The sequence below is a fragment of the Panicum hallii genome, chromosome 2 (genome assembly GCF_002211085.1).
Source record: "Panicum hallii strain FIL2 chromosome 2, PHallii_v3.1, whole genome shotgun sequence".
NCBI lineage: Eukaryota > Viridiplantae > Streptophyta > Magnoliopsida > Poales > Poaceae > Panicum > Panicum hallii.
In genome coordinates, this window is record NC_038043.1 from 51756407 (window position 1) to 51775755 (window position 19349).

Consider the following 19349-nt stretch of genomic DNA (forward strand, 5'->3'; position numbering starts at 1 on the left):
TTGAAATAAAAATAAACCCCTGGGTTTATCCTTAACTCATTCTCTGGTTCTATCTATTGAGCTGGTACAAGATCAGACACGATCAACGCCTAACAGCAAGAGTTACAAAATGTTGGCTATCTTTATTTGATAGACATGACGGCAAAACCTTGATAGACGCATGCATAGTTGTTTATCTTTCTATCTCTTTCGGATCACAAATCCAACACAGCAGTATCTTGCTGGATATGCATATGAGAAGTAAAAGAAAGACTACTACAGTCAGCAGTACCCATTACTTTTCTAACAGATCAACTTATATAAAGTTAACTGAGGATACCGTGACAAGGCTTGCACTCAAACTAGCTTGACCTAATCAACAAAGTCTAGTATCGAGTCGATCTCGAAGAACCAAAGAGGTGGGGGAAAATTGAAACAAAGTTCCATATAGTGCTAGATTTTCTTAGAATCCTTTTTGTTCCAGGTGGGACTAAAATTATAGCTCGAGACAATGGGACCGAAGTGATTCACTCTCGGTCTCAATCATGCTAATATTAGTTTTCTCGAAAGTTAAATTTGACAGAGTTTCCTTTTTATTTTTGCGTGTAGGATTTTTCCTTCTTTAATTGATCCAAAGTATTAACACATGAAGCTTAACAAGATTCTTGTCACATAAATATATAGAGGCAAACATCTCTACTTAAAAAAGATATACACGCTAGCCGGCCCTTTATAAATTAATAACTGTGCAACTTCAGTGAAGAAATTAACTTGTCTGGAGATTCACCAACTATTACCCTTTGGAGTGCTTTACTATTTTCTGTAACTCCCGTTTTTGGGTGAAGCATGAAAGAACCTTTTACATAATTATTAATTCAACTGTGCTGTTGCATGAAAAGTGAAAACCCCTGCATAAAGGGGTAGCAACGAAGCATTGAATCTGGGCGATGTCACTTGGCACATGGCGGAGGCTGTGCAAGCCGACCTTACCAAACCCAGAAGAGGGAAATAAAAATAAAAGAAAAGCGGGAAAGATAGGAAAGCAACAAAAGAGAACAAAAGGAGGCAAATGATTGCTAATTTAAATGGCAAGGACACATGTCCTATGATTAATCTTCAACGGCCACATTGTTTAATCTTTTTTGTCACCTTTACATATCGCTCACCCGTTGCATGGCAAGTTTCTACTCCAAGGGTGTTAACACTATGCATTTCACCGCAAATGTTGCTTCAGAAAATAATATCACTGTAATCTTCCTGCGCGAAGGGAGTCAGTTTCAATTCCACCTGCGAACGGAAAGCATACTCTTTTTAACACAAGAAACTGGAGAGGATAGTATATGACAGGAGTTTTTTCACATAGCAAAACTCCCGAAGATCGAAAAAGAAACCTAGGAGGATACCATCAAGGAAAATATGCCCCAAGGTTGTTGCCATGGCTTCAAGTGAATGAATAAAATCTTTAAAGCGATGAGAACCTTTTTTATCCCTTGGTACAACTCCAAACCATTCCATGTGGCTCTGCCTGAATTAGTGGTGGCAACTAAAGGGCCTTTGGAGCCATCATATGACAGGGAGTGTGGAAAATACCTGCTGGTTTTGTTCAAAGAATAAAGGGCGCTCCGTCCACCAGACAAGTGGGAAATTCAGGTTCAATCAAATTGAAATGAGGGTGAGAGGACACCAACATGGTAGATACATTGGAGGTGATGCTGAATTGCATCTGAGATTGCCCTTCTGAACTGGTGAGGTAGTTAAATCCTCCAATTGGAAGCTGTCCCCGGTCCTGACTCCATGTGCTAGTCTGACCTTCTTGTTATATGCAAGTAGTTACCTTGTCCATTGGAGGGACTGAACAAAGCAAAGCAACTTGCCATTTCTTCTCAAGAACGGCAAATGCTTGCCTGCACTTCTGATTGTTTTTCAGATTGTCAACTCTTCATTTAGGTCTTTATCTAAGTTTATATAACTCTTATAAAATTTAGCAGCTCAACTTGTACATATGCAGGGTTCAGTTAGCATATATACATATACCTGGCTAGCTGTGTGGATGGCAATCAACTACTCATATATGTTACGCATCTGCACAAAAAGGAGGTACGCTAATAAACCAAAATCAGCTAGAGAAGCCTGAAACGAGTTCTCTACTTTGCTTCCCAATGATGCAAAAAGAAGAAAAGGAACAATTCGAACACGTTTAATTAGAATCGAGCTGTCTGTCTGTCTGCAAGCAAGCAAGCGCAAGATAAACACGATCTAATCTCAGTGCGCTCTATCTTTTCATTGAAGGGACTGATCACCCACCGAAGCCTGAACTTGACAATCGGGCAAATGCTCGACCACACTGTCATTACTCATTAACCTACCTTTATTTTCGTGCCATCATGGCCTCAAACTCAAAGGATGGTAAAAGACCACAAACGAAAAAAAAAAGGAAAAAAAAACGCCGCCAATCACTTGTTAGCAACTGATCCTTCTCGACCGATTCATGAGCTCCAAACCTCCATTGGCAAGCAAAGCCTAGAATCAAATCGGCGAGGCGAGATCCGTGGGAAAACGAAGGGGTGCGTCCTCTTTCCGCGGCCGGATCCCTTTTCAGGGCCCTGTTCAGATAGGCTCGGGACCTCTTTTCTTTCCCAGGAAGAGGTCGATCGATGCGCGGCCACCAGCAGGAGACCCATGCGCCGTCGGTCTCAGGAGCCCAGGTGATGGATGCTGCTGTCGTCGTCCATCAGGCATCAGCCATGCGTGTTCAGATAGGACATAGGAGTGATGGGGAGCGCATAGGTTTCTAACGTGTTCCACAGTTCAGTGTAGTGCCGACTGTTGAGAGAGAAAGAAACCGACGCGTCGAGGCCGCTAGCGGGGGTGTCGGCGTCAGGGTCAGGGAGCCGGGAGCGTGCAGCCGCCGCCCACGGTGCGAGGAGAGAGGACCAGCTCGATCGTCCTTGAGCCGCCAGCTATGCCACTGAGCGATCCTAGAAGCAGGCGTGGCGCGCCGACCTGGGACGAGCCGATCGGGGACGGGGACTGATGCGAGACGAGTGGCAGGAGCACGAGGGAAGCTGTGGGCTCTCTCACCTCTCAGCAACAGACACGGCACAGCAGCAGGCCAGTAGGCTCGCCATCGTTAGTCTGCCATTGGGCGCGGAGGAGAGGGGGGGGGGGGGGGGGGGGGAGGGCGGGCTAGCCGTACTAGGTAGCTCGGCATCGCAGACGGAGAGGCCGGCTCGCGGTCCGTCCGCTCGCCCGCCCCACGCCGGCGTGCACAGTGACGCGTCAGTAAGGAGGTCTGGTGAACTGAACTCTGGAGATAGCTGCTTGTTCACGGCAGATCGCATGCAGGATTCCCATGACTCCCGCTCTCTAGTCTCTACTACTAGTCTAGTGCGGGCACGAGCACATTTAAGGATGCTACTGTTCTTGTTGTGGGCTGGGCTGACACAGCTGCAGCGTCGTCGTCGGACACGGTATTAAGTGGGCTGGGCTGACACCTTTTGTGTTCAGAGAGATGATGCTGGGCTGGCACGGCAAATATTCAGCCCGGCGGCCCCGTTACGCGAGGGCCGTGTAGGCCTACTAACGGAGTCCATGAGAGCGACAATTCGTACGCCAAGCTTTTCGGTAGTAAATAACTGGGCTCGAGTGAGGCCCAACGTGCCTCTCGCCACTGACGAGTGACGAGATCGTCCGTTGTCGCTGAGGTCGCGGGATAGCGTGTCCATGGTTCTCGGTCCCGGCAACAAGCGAAAGATCACATCATACAAGAAGAGAAAGGTTGGTTAACGGCGACCCATCATGGCATCATCCAAGGCGAAAAGGGAGAGCACCGATCACGCTAATCACTTGCGAGTAGTAGTCTGGGACCAAAACCTTTTCTTTCGATAATGGAAGCCTGGGGCCAGAGTGTTGCTTGCAGTTGCGATTGGTCAACCATAACATTATTCCAGAGGGCTATAGTATTACCATAACCCATTCTTTTACTGCCCGGTCACACCGTTGCCCATAACACAAGCAACAGCAAAAGAGTACTATCCTGCTAACAAACCGAGGTGATTCCAAAGCGTTGTTTATTTACTGAGAAGCACGCCGCATGCTGCTGTGCCGTTTGACCTGACGAGCAGCCCGTACAGACAATGTGTTTTGGTTCTCTGTTAAGACACATGGGCATGCATCACAGGTAGTAGCAGGACGCAGCCAGTACTCGCAGTAGTAATCGCAAGTGAAAGAAAAGGATTAGTTTAACTCTAACAGTCAAGAATCCCACTCACTGACAGCGCTTTGGGTGCGCGGACTCCGAGGACGGCGGACATGGGCACGCACGCACGCACGCACGGATGGATGGGCCACCCTTTACGTCACCTGCAAGCTAGCACTAGGCTTGCTGTGAGAATCTCAAAGCCGGCCGCTGCCCGCTGGCTTCTCCGGGGGACCAATGCCGCCGCTGTCGCTGCATGCCCATGCTTCTTGTTGCGCCTTTCTGCTCCGGCTTCGGGACGTGACCCAGGCAAGCAATGTTTTTGATTTTTTTGCTCCCTTCCCGAGCAAGCAATATTGGTCTGTTTTGGGGTCCTTCAAAATTGAACTAATTTAAACCTGCCCCTACCCCACCCCTATGATGCTCCTTGACTGATGACTAGTATGCTGGCCCTTGGACGGTAGCGCCGTCTCTGGAATCTGAACTGGAGACTCGAGTGAGTGGTGTCTGCTCTAACAAGTCACAACTTTGGTTGTGTGTGCAATTCATTGTTTTTTTTTCATTCCTTGGTCTGTAGACTTTGTTCCCCTGGGTATTCTTGCAGCACGGTTTACTTTGGCATTTCAAAATGGGAAGCTTCCTTATGCTCATTGGCTCACTCGTAGTTTAACTTCTGAGTGTACGTAATCCGTGGGTCAGCATGCATATAGCCATATATGGTATAATTGCTTACACAATGGTCTTTTTATCTAGACACACGGGCGCAAGTGTGTAACACTGCAATGGATGAGATCATGATGAGTTCCAAGTTGTTGTCGGTAGCTTCTACAGTGGACTAACAGTAGCAGCGCAGCAGTGCTTCCCTTTACAACGAAATGTCTATGGAGAATCCAATACGACAATGAAGTCGTGCGAGATTAGAATAGTCTTTGCAGTTAGTTAACTAAGATATATAACATGGGCTTTGCGCGCTGTGCTTATGTCCACACACACTTTGAGGGCACAAGTAGTGTGCTCTAAGGAATTGAACAATGGTATCTCTAATGGTAGTGGCATGTAACTTCAACTCGTCCGATCCTCATCAATTTTTTGGCTAAATAAATGACACCAGTCTAACCAAAACCTGATTAGTCTATCAGCCCATGCTCAGGCTAATTAGAATTAATATAAAAATAAAACTTATAGCTAATAATTATAATTATCTATCTCAGACCCTCTTTCATCTATTAAATATTATAACACGTTGCAGTAAATTTTATTTTGTATCATATCTCCATATGTGTTCGATATATATTTAATTAAACCATCTGTTTGTGAATTGGTATTTTTATCTCTTCCATCATATATGAATTCATGATGACACATATCGTGGTTAGTATTTTTATATAAACAATAACATAAGTAATATATTAATAATGATAGAAATAGTAATTTAGAATATTATATTGGTGCACTTTAATATTTTGTTATAATTATATAATTTAGATTCAAATTTAGAGGTTTATTTAACTTTTAATAATAATATAATTGGATAATTTTAATGCAAATTTGGGGGTTATTTGCATTGTTTTTATAATATCATAGGTGGGTACTTTACATGAAGATTAGGGATTACTTTAGATTTTTTTTATAATGGCAGAGATGGGTAATTTAGATACATATTTAGAGGTTATTTTAGTCTATTTTTATAATAGCAGAGTTGGGTAATTTATTAGGAAAAATAACAGATCCAATAATTATTATGATTAGAGTAGTCAGATTGATGGCCGGATATCTCTGATGGGAAAAATCCGGTTCATACCCTCGAATTATTACAAAAGTCGACCTTCAACTACAAAACCGGACAACATAGGCCATCCAACTGTTAAAATCGTGCATATTTGGTCATTTGAAATCCGTTTTGTAAAAAATAAAATATACAATTTTAAACTAAAAATCATAAATAATTCATTATACATAAAAAATATGAAATGGTGGACCCGAGTAGTCCCGCTGGCTCTTGTCGGTACGGTTGTCATTTGGGCGCCTCAGGTTACTGTCATTGCGCCTCGGGAACCGCTCCCGCATCTTTTTCTCCTGCTCGGACCAGTCGTGCATCATGTCACGAAACCCTGCAACAGTTTTTGGTCTGTTCCGCCCAAAGTCTCTCTAGATGCCTGGGTCGGTGATGACGTTGTAGAAGCAGTCGATGATGTCTTCCTCCGAGATATTCGCATTGGTGGCGCGCACGTTGAAAAAACGGCGTGTATAGGACCGTAGGAGCTTGTTACGTTCCTGTTTACATCGACCAAGATCGTGACGAGTACGTGTACGGGTGATCGCCCCTTGGAAGTTGTCAATGAAGACTTTCTTCAGTCGCTCCCAGGAGTCGATCGAGTTGTTGCTGAGGCTCTCCAACCACGTGAGCGGCGAAGGGTCCAAAGCCATCGGAAAGTAGACGACCTTGGTGATGTTGGAGCTTCCTACGACTTCAATGGCGGTGGAGTAACAACGTAGTCATTGCTGAGGAGCTTGCTTGCCATCATACTTAGTGATCCCAATCGGCTTGAAGCCCTCAAGGTACTTGTAACTGCTGAACCGTGCGGTAAACGCTGGAAAACGGTCGCTGCAGTCAGTACCCTCTTTCTCGGCTACTTCACGCTCTCTGCGCCTGGAATCGATTATGGATCGCACATCGCGTCCTTTATTGATTCGCTGGCGCAGGTCTTCAGGAGGATTCCGATTATTGGCCTGCCGCGGGTTGCCTCCTGGAGGTGGCTGCTGCCTCCCGCCAGTGGCTTGACTCCCGCGAGCGTTGTCGTTGTTGTTGCTGCAATGAGATCAAGGATGGCCGCCTGCCGTTCGACTGTGAGCCTGGCTACGGCTTTCGCCCACGTGTTCTTCTGTGACGGTGGACGCCGGGTTTTGTTGGTCGAGCTGAATCCAAACCCTCTGCGCGTAGCGAAGTGCTTGACGCAGGTTTAGATCGTTACTGCGCTTGAGTATAGCTGTTACCCTGGCAATGTTGGCCACCGGAGTTCTGAAGCCCCGCTCGCTTACGGTAGCGAATTCGGCGTCTAGCTCGCGATGCATAGATCGCATGCGCTCGTTGACCCTCCTTCGCCAGAATGCGCGAGCTCTATTCCTGGCCCTCCGTGCCTCACGATTGGCATCGTTTTCATCGCCGACGTTGGCTATGGCCTCCTCTTCGGATATGATGTTGAGTGCGTCGTTGGGTGCGATGCCATCATCCTCGCCCTCCTCCGCCATCAGCACCTGGCGTGATATGAGCTCATCAGAGCTCGCTTCGACTAGCTCGGTCGACTCCTCTGCCACGGTGGCTAATGGCCTGCCCTCCTGAAAAGCCAAGTGCTCAAGGTGTGCTACAAGTCGGTCTTCATCCTCGACTAGGTCAAAGAGTTTCATGCCCTTCCAATGCACGAAACGGCCCTCTGGAGTGGAGGTGATCATCAGACCGTTGTGACCAAGACAACCCACAACCCCCCGACGTGCGGTGGCTTCAGGCTTTCTGATTCGGAGTAAATAGTCCAAGTCCTTTTCCAATGCGGAGAGGGACTCGGAATCGTTGGCCTCCTGATGATTAGTGGCCGAATTGCGTAGACCGAGTCGCGATCGGCTACGCAAGTCCTCAGATTGGAAAGAGTCCAACCCGAGCAAGGTTGTTGCAACGTTGGACGGAATTGCGTCGAGAACGGACTCCTCCTCGGTCCTCGTAGCGGAGCCATGGGTTGACAAGTCATCGAGATTATCGACAAACTCGTCAAGGTCGCTATGAAAACTCGCCGCAAGAGTTTTCGGCTTCATGTCGACGATGAATCGACGAAAATTTCCCGCACCATCTGCAACGCAAACCCACGAGCCGAAAACGAACGTCGTGCCCTGAGGGGGCACAGCACTGGTGAACTTGAATGATGCCATCGGGTTCGCCGGTGGATCTTCCATGCGCACCCCTACCTGACGCGCCAGCTATCGGTGTTTTACCGCCTGCCCACCGAGGGGTATGCCTGAGGTGGTAAGTTTTATGTAGGGTGACGCCGAGATTGGGAACTCGAAAGTGCAAGCAACACAAGGTTTAGATAAGTTCGGGCCGCGATGTGCGTAATACCTTACATCCTGTTTGGTGGTTTGTATTGTCTTAGGTGTTGATGTTTTATTTTGAGGGGGTCCCTGCCCGCCCTTATATATCCGGGTGGACAGGGTTACATGAATCCTAGTCCGACACTAGCCTAAGAATCGTACTCGAGTACAACTCGAGTAGTTTCCCTCTGTACCGGCTAGTCCTACTTCGCATACGAGTAGAATACAACATAGATAAGGCATAGAATATGTCCTATCCCCTAATTCTGTACGAACTACGTTATGTACACAGTCCCGTAGTCCCGGGTCTAACAAATGGGTATCAAAAGTTTCTAAAAATGTAACCTATCTATTGACACTCTACTTGTCAGTTATTCGGATCCAATTTTTTTATGTTCAAAGTATTTGGTTGCTTGTAGTTATGCCTATTATTTTTAAATAAATAAGTTTCAAATAGAGCAATAAATAGATAGGTTATATTTTTAGAAAATTTTTATACTAGTTTCATATTTTTTTGATTTAAAATGGATTAGTTTTGATTTTTTAGATCTAATTAGAATTTTTTTTATTTTTAAAATAATATAAAACCACCTTTAAAATCACTCAAAGGGCCAAATCACTATTTCGATAGTTGGATGGACTCTGTTACCCGGTTTTACAATTGACGGTTGAAAATCTGACTTTTACGGTGGTTCGAGGGTGCAAACCGGATATTTCCATTTCTGTTTTTCACGAGAATTTCTAGGATCATGGTACGGTTTCACGTGGAGACTTAAAAAAAGTCTCCATTCATCAGTAATAACAAGATGCCGCAGCCTCTACAACGCCGTGCGCGCACGCATGGCGCATCCATGCGTGCAAATTTCGTCGTTTCAGCAGCATGACTTGTATGGGCCAGGCATGCATATATTATGTCCATGGAATCACGGATTAATAATAAAGATAGTAGGAGCACAAACATGTGGGTCCTGTGCTCATGAGATTAAGAGAAAAAGCATGGTGCTGTCATGATCTAGCTATTCCTTGGCACCGCAATCATGGAGTTTTGATGTGCCTTGCTTTGTACCAGATGAGAGCTGAGCTTGAGGATATAGGGCGAAAGGCAGCAGGCAACATCGCGGTCGCCGCCCCCACCGATGCTCTCCTCACCCTTTCTTCAATTCTTCTTTCGAGTCCAGCTTTGCCTTTGCTTGGCCTGATCCAGTGATCCTTTCCTTCTTTTGCGCTCCTAAGTCCTAACTATACATGGTCCAACAAAAATCGAATCGCCCCTGAACGTTACTAGCACGACACTATTTCTGGTAGAGTTAGCTGGAGCATTGGAATGATGTAGGTAGGCAGTAGATACACTGGTGGTAGCTGACGCACCAACGTCTACGCTGCACAAAAAAAAAGGAGATATAGAGGAAGGAAGGAAGTAGGCACCGGTCCAAAACTCCGAGCGAGCGCGACCGATAATGCCATTGTGTGGTGCTACGCACTTGCTGGCTAGCTGAGCTACTGCACCAGTGTGATTTCTACACTAGCTCTACGTACCACCGGGGACCGTCGGGCCATCAGGCCCAGTCGTCGTACCTACGTAGCTCAACTACTGCCCTACCACGCTACTAGTAGTTTTGTGGACAGGTAACCGCTGCCACTACCCTTCCCTTTCTACTGCATTCGTTTTTATCAGCCGGCAGTTGCTTTGGTCGCCTCAGCGCTGTCCGCTGCGCCGTGCACGTACGCTCGGCCGCCCCAGTCCCCAGTCCTTGCTAGCCCACGTCGGGTCTGAATGTCTGATGGATCATGTGCATGCGTATCGCCGTGCGCACGTACGCACGCACGGCGGCACGGGTGCACCCCACGTGCGTGCGAGGAGACGGCCGGACCCTGAACAGAACAGCAGGCCACGCGCGCTATCCCGCCTGCCGCGCCGCGAGCGATTAATGATGGCAGCAGCTAGCTCGATCCTCGTCGGCCGGCCGATGCGGCGCGGCGTCGCGCGCGCGGACATGCCCATCCCGTCCGTCTGGAACTCTTCTGGATCAGCAGATTATCAGCCGCAGTGCCCCGGGACAGCCTGCGTGAGTGCGTGTCGTCCACCGGTCGCCAACCACCGCAGGGGCATCTATTCCTGGCCAATGCGGTTGCAGCTCGTCCAATCACTGGCTCCAGCGCCTCCACCTCCTTTGCTCCAGCGCCTCCCCAACCGCCTCTAATCACCTCCCTCGAGCTCCCCCGCCCGGTTCCTGGTCCATTGGGTATCACGCTGCCGCTCACAAACTGCCGCCGCCGCCGGTCTTCCCTTCCGCCCCCACTCCCCTCTTCTAAGGCCGCCGGTGACTACCGGCGCTCCAGCAACTCCCACCCCGAAGTCTGGCTGCCGCGGCTCGTCCGTGCGATGTGGCGAGCTCCCACGGCTGTCCCGGAGAATTCTGAGGCCCCGTGCGAAATCCTAATTGAGGCCTAAATTTTAGTGCTAAAATGAAACAATAACCATTCATACTATAAATTTATAGCAACATAAGATAGAATAAGAATTTTTTATCTATTGCTCGAATGCGTGCATAAGCTTCACTTGAAAAGGCATCATTTTTTAGTGTCCCTTGAAATTTGAACACTAGATTACAGAAGTAAATGATGCACTAATCAATATCCAATAACCAAACAAAAAACATGAAAGAAAACAAAATGCATTAGGATGGCCTGGATCCTCGAGATGGCAAGAGCCAAGAGAGCCGACACAGGGTAGCAAGGGCACACAGGCTGGGCGTAGGTGACTGGCGCTGCCGTTCCATACTTGCTTGGCGGCGCACTGCGTTTGGATTTGGGAGCGGCCGGAGCGGAGCAGCACTGGAATGGAAGGTGGGACCGCAAGGTAAGGTGCATCGCCGCCGCCGCCGCCGCCGCCGGTGGGTCGTCACGTCTACGCGAGGGCTGATCGGCAGATCAGGAATCGAAAGATAAAACGGTGAATCGTGCCGCCTAATGCAGTTTGGGCCTTTCGGCATGATACGATTTTGAGATCCATCTTATAGACCGTAGGAGTATTGTAACCATAGACCTGTATATACCTAAAGTAATTGGCTTAATTTTGGGGCCCCTAGCACGAGGGGGCCCTCTGCAGTTGCAAAGACCGCACGTGCCTCGGGATGGGCCTCGAGCTCCTCTCGTACATGCGATGGATAAATTTTCCCACCGCCGCCGCCGCCACGGCCACCAAACTGTGATCGAGCGCGGCCGCTGCCGAGCCATGTCCCGCGTCTCGCGTGCATGCGATGCACACGGCACGGGGACCGGCTGGCATCGCGGCGCGCCCGTGGTGTACTGGAGCCAAAAGGGGCCGGCACGCACCCGGCAGATCGCAGAGGTGCGCGTGGACACTGGGCTCTCTGGAGACCGGCGAGCGAGCAGCCTTTTTCGCCATGATGATGAGTGTGCTCGGTGGCCTGTTGCAGTGCAGGCAGATGAACAGGTTGGGAGGACCGAAAGCGGGTTTGTCACGGCTAGGCGACGAGCATCTCCCTGAAAACGATCCGATCCCTCCTGCCACGCTCTGCGCTCCAACTCCGCTTGTTGATTCACTGCTGCAGACCTGAGACGGAGGGATCGGATCAGTATCGGTAGTAAAAGGGCACTCTCAAGAACGACTGTATTTCTTTTTGCTGTAGCAAAGAGGAAACGGAAAGTTCTGTCATCGCCCAGCAGCAGAGAACGAGGCCGGATAGAATCTAACGGAAACTGACCGCCTGTTGTAACAGCAACACACCATGAAGCAATTGGGAGCGTGGCTAGATCACTACGCGTGGGAGGTAACATTGTTTTAACGTTGGGCGCTGTGCACACCTGCTCCATGTTTCACTCACCCTTCTGAACGAGCACCCAAAAAGCCCCCAGCTAAAAAGGTTCCCCTGCCTAGAAAGGGTCTCGAATGCCCATGCCTTCCTTTTCTTTGGGCATCAAACCAGGCGTATCCCTATCTTTGCATTCTAAGCAGTGTGACAGATAAGTACTCTTAACGTCTTGAAACCGCCTAAGATCGTAAATAGACACTCTAAAAAATTTAGAGAAATTCTAAAAATTCTCAAAAAAAATAAAAACATCTGATCATCAATCCGACAACTCTAATTATAATAGTTACTGGATCTGTTATCTTTCCTAATAAATTATCCACATCTACTATTATAAAAATAGACTAAAGTAATCCCTTAAATATGTATCTAAATACCTACCTCTGCCATTATAAAAAAAATTAAAGTAACCTCCTAATCTTCATATAAATTACCCACCTACGTCATTATAAAAATAAATAACCCCTAAATTTGCAAATAGATTATCCAATTATAACATTAAAAAAAAATTAAAGTAACCCTTAGATCTGAATCTAAATTATATAGTTGTAAAAAATATTAAAATGCACTAATATAAAATTTTAAATCACTATTTCTATCGCTATTAGTATATTATTTATATAAAAATACTACACATGATATGTGTCACCATGTATTCAGGTACGAGAGAAGAGATAAAAATACTAATTCATAAAGAAATGGTTCAATTAAATATATGTGATAAAAATAAAATCTATTGCAACTAGATAATAATAAATATGTATTTTAAATATTAATAGATGAAAGTAATTATAATTATTAGTTATAAAATTTATTTTTATATTAATTCTAATTAGCTCGAGCAACAGTCTATATACATAATTACATCATCACAGTGAACCGTTGTCCCGAGCCTCCTGTATCATTTCCGGGTCGTCTTGTGTGGATCATGCGGCCCACGAGAGAGGTAGCCGCCCCGCCGCCGAGCCCACAAACCGGCTAACCTTTCCTTCACGGCCCAGGAACAGTGAAACGGCAGCGTCGTCTCGCGCTTGTTGTACGTGTGATGCCTGAGATCAGCACCAGCTCAACAGCGGCAGCATATCTTCCTCCTACGCCAGGGGCGCGAATCGAATCCACAGTAGGACGAGTGGACGACCAACAGCGCCCACTGCGACATGCTCCGTGGACCATCCCCCCATTCCCATCCCACGCACGGAGTTTGGCGAGCTGTGCAGCCACAGGTCCTCTGCTCCTCGGATCAGGGGCAAAATGGGCATTAGTTTTGACATCCTTCTAGTTTTTTTTCTTCAGCAACAATGTGACTATTACGTGAGACAATTAGGGCTGGATAACGAGCCGGCTCGGCTTGTTCCGGCTTGCTAAGATAACGAGCTGGCTCGGCTCGACTCGTTATCCTAACGAGCCTCGCGGGCTAAATACTGACATACTCTCGCAAATGATATATATATATACAGATCAAATAGAAAATATTAGGATAAGATATGGTTCTATTTTCATACTTTTAGGACCATATATAATTCTATTGGCAATAATTCTATGATTTATCAACCATACATATTCCATCAATAATATATGCCCATAAGCTAGCCTATCATAAAAATTCTATAAATTGATCGGTCCATTCAATGGACATTGGACAAGCACAAAAGCACAAAGAAAATACTGAGTCTTCTAGACGGCCGTAGGTAGAAATCATATTGTATGCGTAGCCTCGTTCAGCTCGTGAGCAGCTTGCGAACTTGTTCGAACTCGCTCGTTATACTAACAGCATAGAGTTATGCTCGACTTGTTAGAAATTAGATCGAGCAAAGCCGAGCTCGCTACGAGTCGAGCGAGTTAACGAGTCCCGAACAATTTTTTCAGCTTTACGGACAATAACCGTCCAGCGTCGGGTGGATCGAATCAGGATAATTTCATATAATTTGCGTGGAGACGCCCAGTCGCCTCGCTCTCCACTTAAATGAGCGGCGGCAAACCGACCTCAAACTGACAAGACCTGTCCAGCCCATTCAGCTTCAGCACATGTTCGGATTCGGGTGGTTCAAATTTCCGTAGCGATCCCTCTCACGCTTGCCAAATCAGCGGCGCCTCATTAATAAAAAAAAACAAACAGCGGCGCCATGCAACAGGGAGAGGTTAACATTAGCCGGCCTCACACTGAAGAGTGAAGCTACGCATGCACCAACCGGAGAAGGGAGAGAACGACGACGGCTAACGTGCCTCCACTTTCACCATTCATTCACCTGAACAAGCGAGGCAGAAACGCACCTCTCTCTACCACCCATGAACGGGGAAGGCATCTCACGCTGCCGCCGCCATCATCCATACCGCTGTATGTCTGTATGTACTTTTTGGGGGGGGGGGGGGGGGGGGGGGGACACCTTGCATGTGATGTGCCGTTGCAAGTATATATTCCTAAACTGATGTAGAAGAATAGGAGTTGTGGAAAATCATGTGTCGTGTTGCTCAAATGGGGACTTGACACATTTTTCCTTGTTTCCTTTTGAATTGTTTGCGTGCTGTGTGTGTCGTAGGTGAGAAAGAGGTGCCACATTTGGGACCAAATCATTTGGAGCTCAAACTTCCTTCTAGTCATGGGTGAAATCTGGCTTGGCACATCGGATCTGCGAGCTGAACACAACGTAAATGGCCATTTGTCTCATCTTGCTGCACTAATTTAAAAAAAATTTCTCTCGGAGCTGGAGGAGCCGGAGCCCGGCTGGAGCTCTCTCAAACAGATCTTAAACAAAACACATCGTGTTTCATGAGGAATAAGTGAATCTAAAAGTACGCATTCATTCACCCCTGCATCAACAAGAGCCAAAGATAATCTCACATCGGAGAATCAGACATCCGAGTGTCACATGGAAATGACCAACTCAGATGCTGTTTGCTTGCAATCTCAGTCGACACAAAACAATGCACCTGTGTCTCTAGCCAGCTACCCTCTCTCTCCCCCCCTCTCTCCCCCTCTCCCTCCCTCCAGTCGTCTTCCCCAGCAACCAACCCACCCGTATACGAAATCCAAAAACCACCTCCTCCCTCGTTCTCTCTCCCACCATCTTTTTGTTGCCCATATCTTGCTCCAGAAAAGGACCCAAGTGGCCGAGCCCATATATGATACGTGCGAAGGGGAGGAGGAAAAAAATTTCAGGAACCAGCCAGTCCAGCCTTTACATATTCCCCAAAGCTCCCCTGCAAAAACTCCACTCGCAGTCGCAGCACGGCAGAGGGAGGGTGTCAGGGCGCGAGCAGCTCAGGATCCACCAACTTCGCCTGGCCCCTCGGAGCCAGGCCAGCTGCCCAGCCATTGACTGCTCTGAGCAGGTGCGCTTGGGCGTCTAGCCGTTTGGCGGCTTGGGCTTTCTGCGTGGGTGCCGCATCGTCCCACACCCCCACCTTCGCATCCTTCCATCCCCATCATCGCAGCCTTTTCCCTCCATCGCCGCCATGTTGCATTAAAGCTCAAAGCTCGTGGGGTTGGGGGCGAAGCCGTCTTTCGCCGGAAAGATGAGCCGTGTCGTCCTTGAGGTGGATGTGAACGGCGAGGAGCTCTTCGTTGTTGACAAGGTACGGCCCCCTTTCCTTCCTTCCATCCTCCTCTTCTTGCTCGCTCCCCTCCTCCATGGATCAAGATCCCTTGTTGCTCTGCTTTGCCGTAGTAATGTTCCTCCATGGACGACGATGAATGATGATGTCGACGTTTTCGTTGTTGTATTCTTTCCTAGATTGGCAGCTTGCTGTCTACAGCCTAGCGACCCTCTCTTTTTGATGTGCCCACTGTTGTCTAGCCGCTTGTTTCTAGCGGACGCCCATTTCTTGGGGATGAGTGAAGCTTGCCGCATCCTGCTGGAGCCGAGCCTGTTTCGATTCCACCTCTTTGTAGCTTCCTCCGTCTGAAAATCGTTTCAGATAGTCCCCAGATTTTTTTGGCGTCACCTCGCCATCCTCTTCCCCAATTCGGCCGCTTCCACCCCCTTCCTTCCAGGGCTCCAGCGGTTTTTCCCCTTGATTTCTACCCCGCCGCAGGCCTTCGGGCCGTGTGCGGCGTGTCACATCCCGGTGGTTCCATGCCCGCCTCGGACTGCTAGTTCCTGATCCTTTCCCCTGCAGAGGTTGATTCACCTACCCCATGGCCTGAAAATCCTTGCCTTGTCTGTCCCTTCGTCGCTGCTTCTTGCTGTAATTTTGCTGCTGGGCTCTAGCCTGACTTCTGCGGGGGCTGCAAAGGCGTAGATGGTAGATGGCATGTTTGTCACACGCCAATGGAGTCTCCTTGATTCCACTCATTATCCTCAACTGCAACTCTGCCCCCACATCATTTCTGTCTATGTATCACTCGGATTAATCCTGCAACTTTTCCCTCTGCGCGTCTGAAAAATTTACTGCCGGCCGGTTGTTACTGCTTCCGAGCAGGCGAGCACGTCGCAACCTTCCATTTAAGCGCAGTTCCAGAGTGCCCAACTGCAGTGCACAGTGAAGCTGCGTCCGTTTGCCCATCACCGTCATCAATGAGCTCGCCATGCCTGCCTGGTCCTTGCCCCTCTTATTAATGGCGTAACTGTACCGCGCATATCCCGCACCTGCTAATGTGCTTCGTCGTCCTCCCGCCTCATTCCTCCACTGCTGGCGTTAATGGGCTAGCAGCTACAGCTCATCTTCTTCGCCCTTTTCTATGCGAGGTTTAATGCCCGTTTGGTGGCGACTGCTAGCTTCTCCACCCCTTGAAAAAGCTTACATTCTTCTCCGCAAAGAGAAAGACCTGATCTTCCTTTCCGTCTGGAATCGGTGTTGATTTGGATTCTTGCAAGTGGGTGGAGCTTCGCATTCTTGCGGCTGTGCGATTATTTAATGTGCTGACGTTTCTTGTTCTGAATCGCTGTTCGCGTTCCTGGATATAAATTGCAGGATATCCTTGCGCGGCTCTGCGGTAGGATCAGAAGGTTGGTGGTCCCCGGCGCAGCGTCCGCGAAGCGGCCTCCGAGGGTAGCGCTGCACGGCTTTCCCGGTGGCGCCGAGGCGTTCGAGCTCGTCGCCAGGTTCTGTTACGGCGGCGGCGGTTGCAGCGGCGCGGTGACCGCGGCAAACGCTTGCGTGCTCCGCTGCGCGGCGGAGTTCTTGGACATGGCGGCGGACGCGCCCGAGGCCGCGTCGACGGCCGCGCCGAGCCTGGTGAGTATGGCGGAGAAGGCGCTCGAGGAGATGCCGCACTGGCCGTGGCACACCGTCATGGACGCCGTGAAGCAGTGCCAGCGCCTGCTCCCGCTCGCCGACACCACGGGCGCGTTCGACACGGCCGTGGCGGCGCTGGTGTCCCACATGGCGGTGCCCCCGCCGGCCGGGGACGCCACGCCGACGAGCTCCTCGCCGGAGAGCTCGGCGTTCCGGTTCTCGTGCGACACCAAGAGCAGCAGCCTCAGCCTGCGGGGGTCCTGCATCAGCCGCACCTGGTGGTTCGAGGACCTCGTGTCGCTCCGCCCCGGCACGGTGGAGCGCGTCGCTGCGGCGCTCGTGGCCAGGGGCACCGACCACCGCATCGTCGCCCGGTTCCTCTTCTACTACCTGAAGTGCCGCATCGCCGGCGCGAGCGCCGAGGACAAGAAGGCGATGCTGGAGGCGTCGGTCACCGTCATGTCCGGCCTCGACCGGAGCGCGGTCTCCTGCAAGGGCCTCTTCGGCATCCTCCGGATCGCCGCGCCGCTGAAGCTGACCGACGCGTGCCAGCAACGGCTCATCGCCATGATTGGCCGCAAGCTGGACCACGCCACGCTAGACAACCTCCTCGTCCCGGCGCCGGCGGGTACGGGCAGCCTGTACGACGTGAGCCTGGTGCTCAGGTTCTTGGAGGCCTTCCTCCGCGGCGGCGCCCCCGACGAGCCGGCGCGGCTGAAGAAGGTGGGTAGGCTCATCGACCTCTACCTGGCCGAGGTCGCCCCGGACCCGTCCCTGCGCCCGGCCAAGTTCCTCGAGCTCGCCACCGCGCTGCCAGCTCCGGCGAGGGACTGCCACGACGCGCTGTATCGCGCCATCGACGTTTATTTCCAGGTATGGTAGTGGAGTACATTCCCTTCCGACAACGTCCTGATTTCGACAGCATTTCGCATTACTCCGCATTAACTTCTTTTAGAGAACAATTACATCGCATTAATGGCGAGTATGTCAGTGCCCCCCCTCTGAATCCTATGGATGCAATGCAGTTAAAAATTCAGGCCTTAAACTTCTGAATGTTCTCTGAACCAATTGACTGGTCAGGAAAAATGAAAACTTTACTGCCAGTTGGATGTTAATCTGTTCGCCAATTGACGTGTTAATCCGGAGCTCAATTAAATGCTGATTGCTGTTCATGGTGGCAGGTCCACGGTCGCCTGACGGAGGAGGAGAAGATGAAGATCTGCAGGGGTCTGAGCTACGAGAAGCTGTCGCCGGAGTGCTGCAAGCACCTGGCGAGGAACGGCGGGTTCCCGACGAGGGCCGCGGTGCAGGCGCTGGCGTCGCAGCACACGGTGCTCAAGAGCCTCGTCCTGCGCGACCCAGCCGAGTTGAAGCCGGTGGCGCCGTCCCCTTACCCGTCCACCGGGAAGCGCCGGGAGACCTGCTACGACGAGGACGGCCGCGGCGGCGCCGAGAACGACGGGCAGGTGATCCTGTACGCGGGGCGGCTGGACCTGACGCTGGAGAACCAGAACCTGCGGTCGCTCCTGGACGGGATGCACTGGCGTGTGATGGAGCTGGAGAAGGTGTGCAGCCGGATGAAGACGCAGATGACCAAGATGAAGGCCAGGAGGGCCGGCAGCCGCACCGCCAGGTCGCTCCCCAGGATGTGTTCTTGATCCACCCCAACTCTGCCATCTGTGGTGATCATAAACACTGTGCCATAGTGATGTACATAGTGCTAGAATCAATCAAGTGCAGGTCTTAGCATATCTGCATATTGTCTTGCTTCTATTTTTTGGCTTCATTTTTGCCATGTTTCCTCTGTGTATGATGTGCTATCAGTTCTTGGTGATTGGAAAGAAGAGCCGGTCTGAGTGGTCCTTCAGTGAATCTGATCTGAAGATATGTGTGACATGCCTGAAGAATCTGACAGTGCTATAGCCTGTGTACAGAATAATTGCTTGAAGCTTGCTTCAGAAACAGATAATATAATTTTCCAGGAAGCACAAGTACATCGCTTGTGTGCTGATTATGCAGTGGTCTACGAGACTATGACCTTGTGCTCCATGATTCTCTCACTTTCTTTAGGTCTATCTCATAGAAGA

At 49.7% G+C, this 19349-nt stretch overlaps 1 protein-coding gene across 1 annotated transcript; it reads left to right on the top strand.

The window, feature by feature from the left end:
• Window positions 1–15064: 15064 nt before the first annotated feature.
• Window positions 15065–19134, top strand: LOC112879320 (BTB/POZ domain-containing protein At3g22104-like). The gene is made up of 3 exons (XM_025943545.1): window positions 15065–15660; window positions 16999–18135; window positions 18444–19134. Exons 1-3 carry the CDS (start codon window positions 15601–15603, stop codon window positions 18918–18920), a joined length of 1674 nt encoding a protein of 557 aa, XP_025799330.1. The 5' UTR covers window positions 15065–15600; the 3' UTR covers window positions 18921–19134.
• The last annotated feature ends 215 nt before the right edge of the window (window positions 19135–19349 follow it).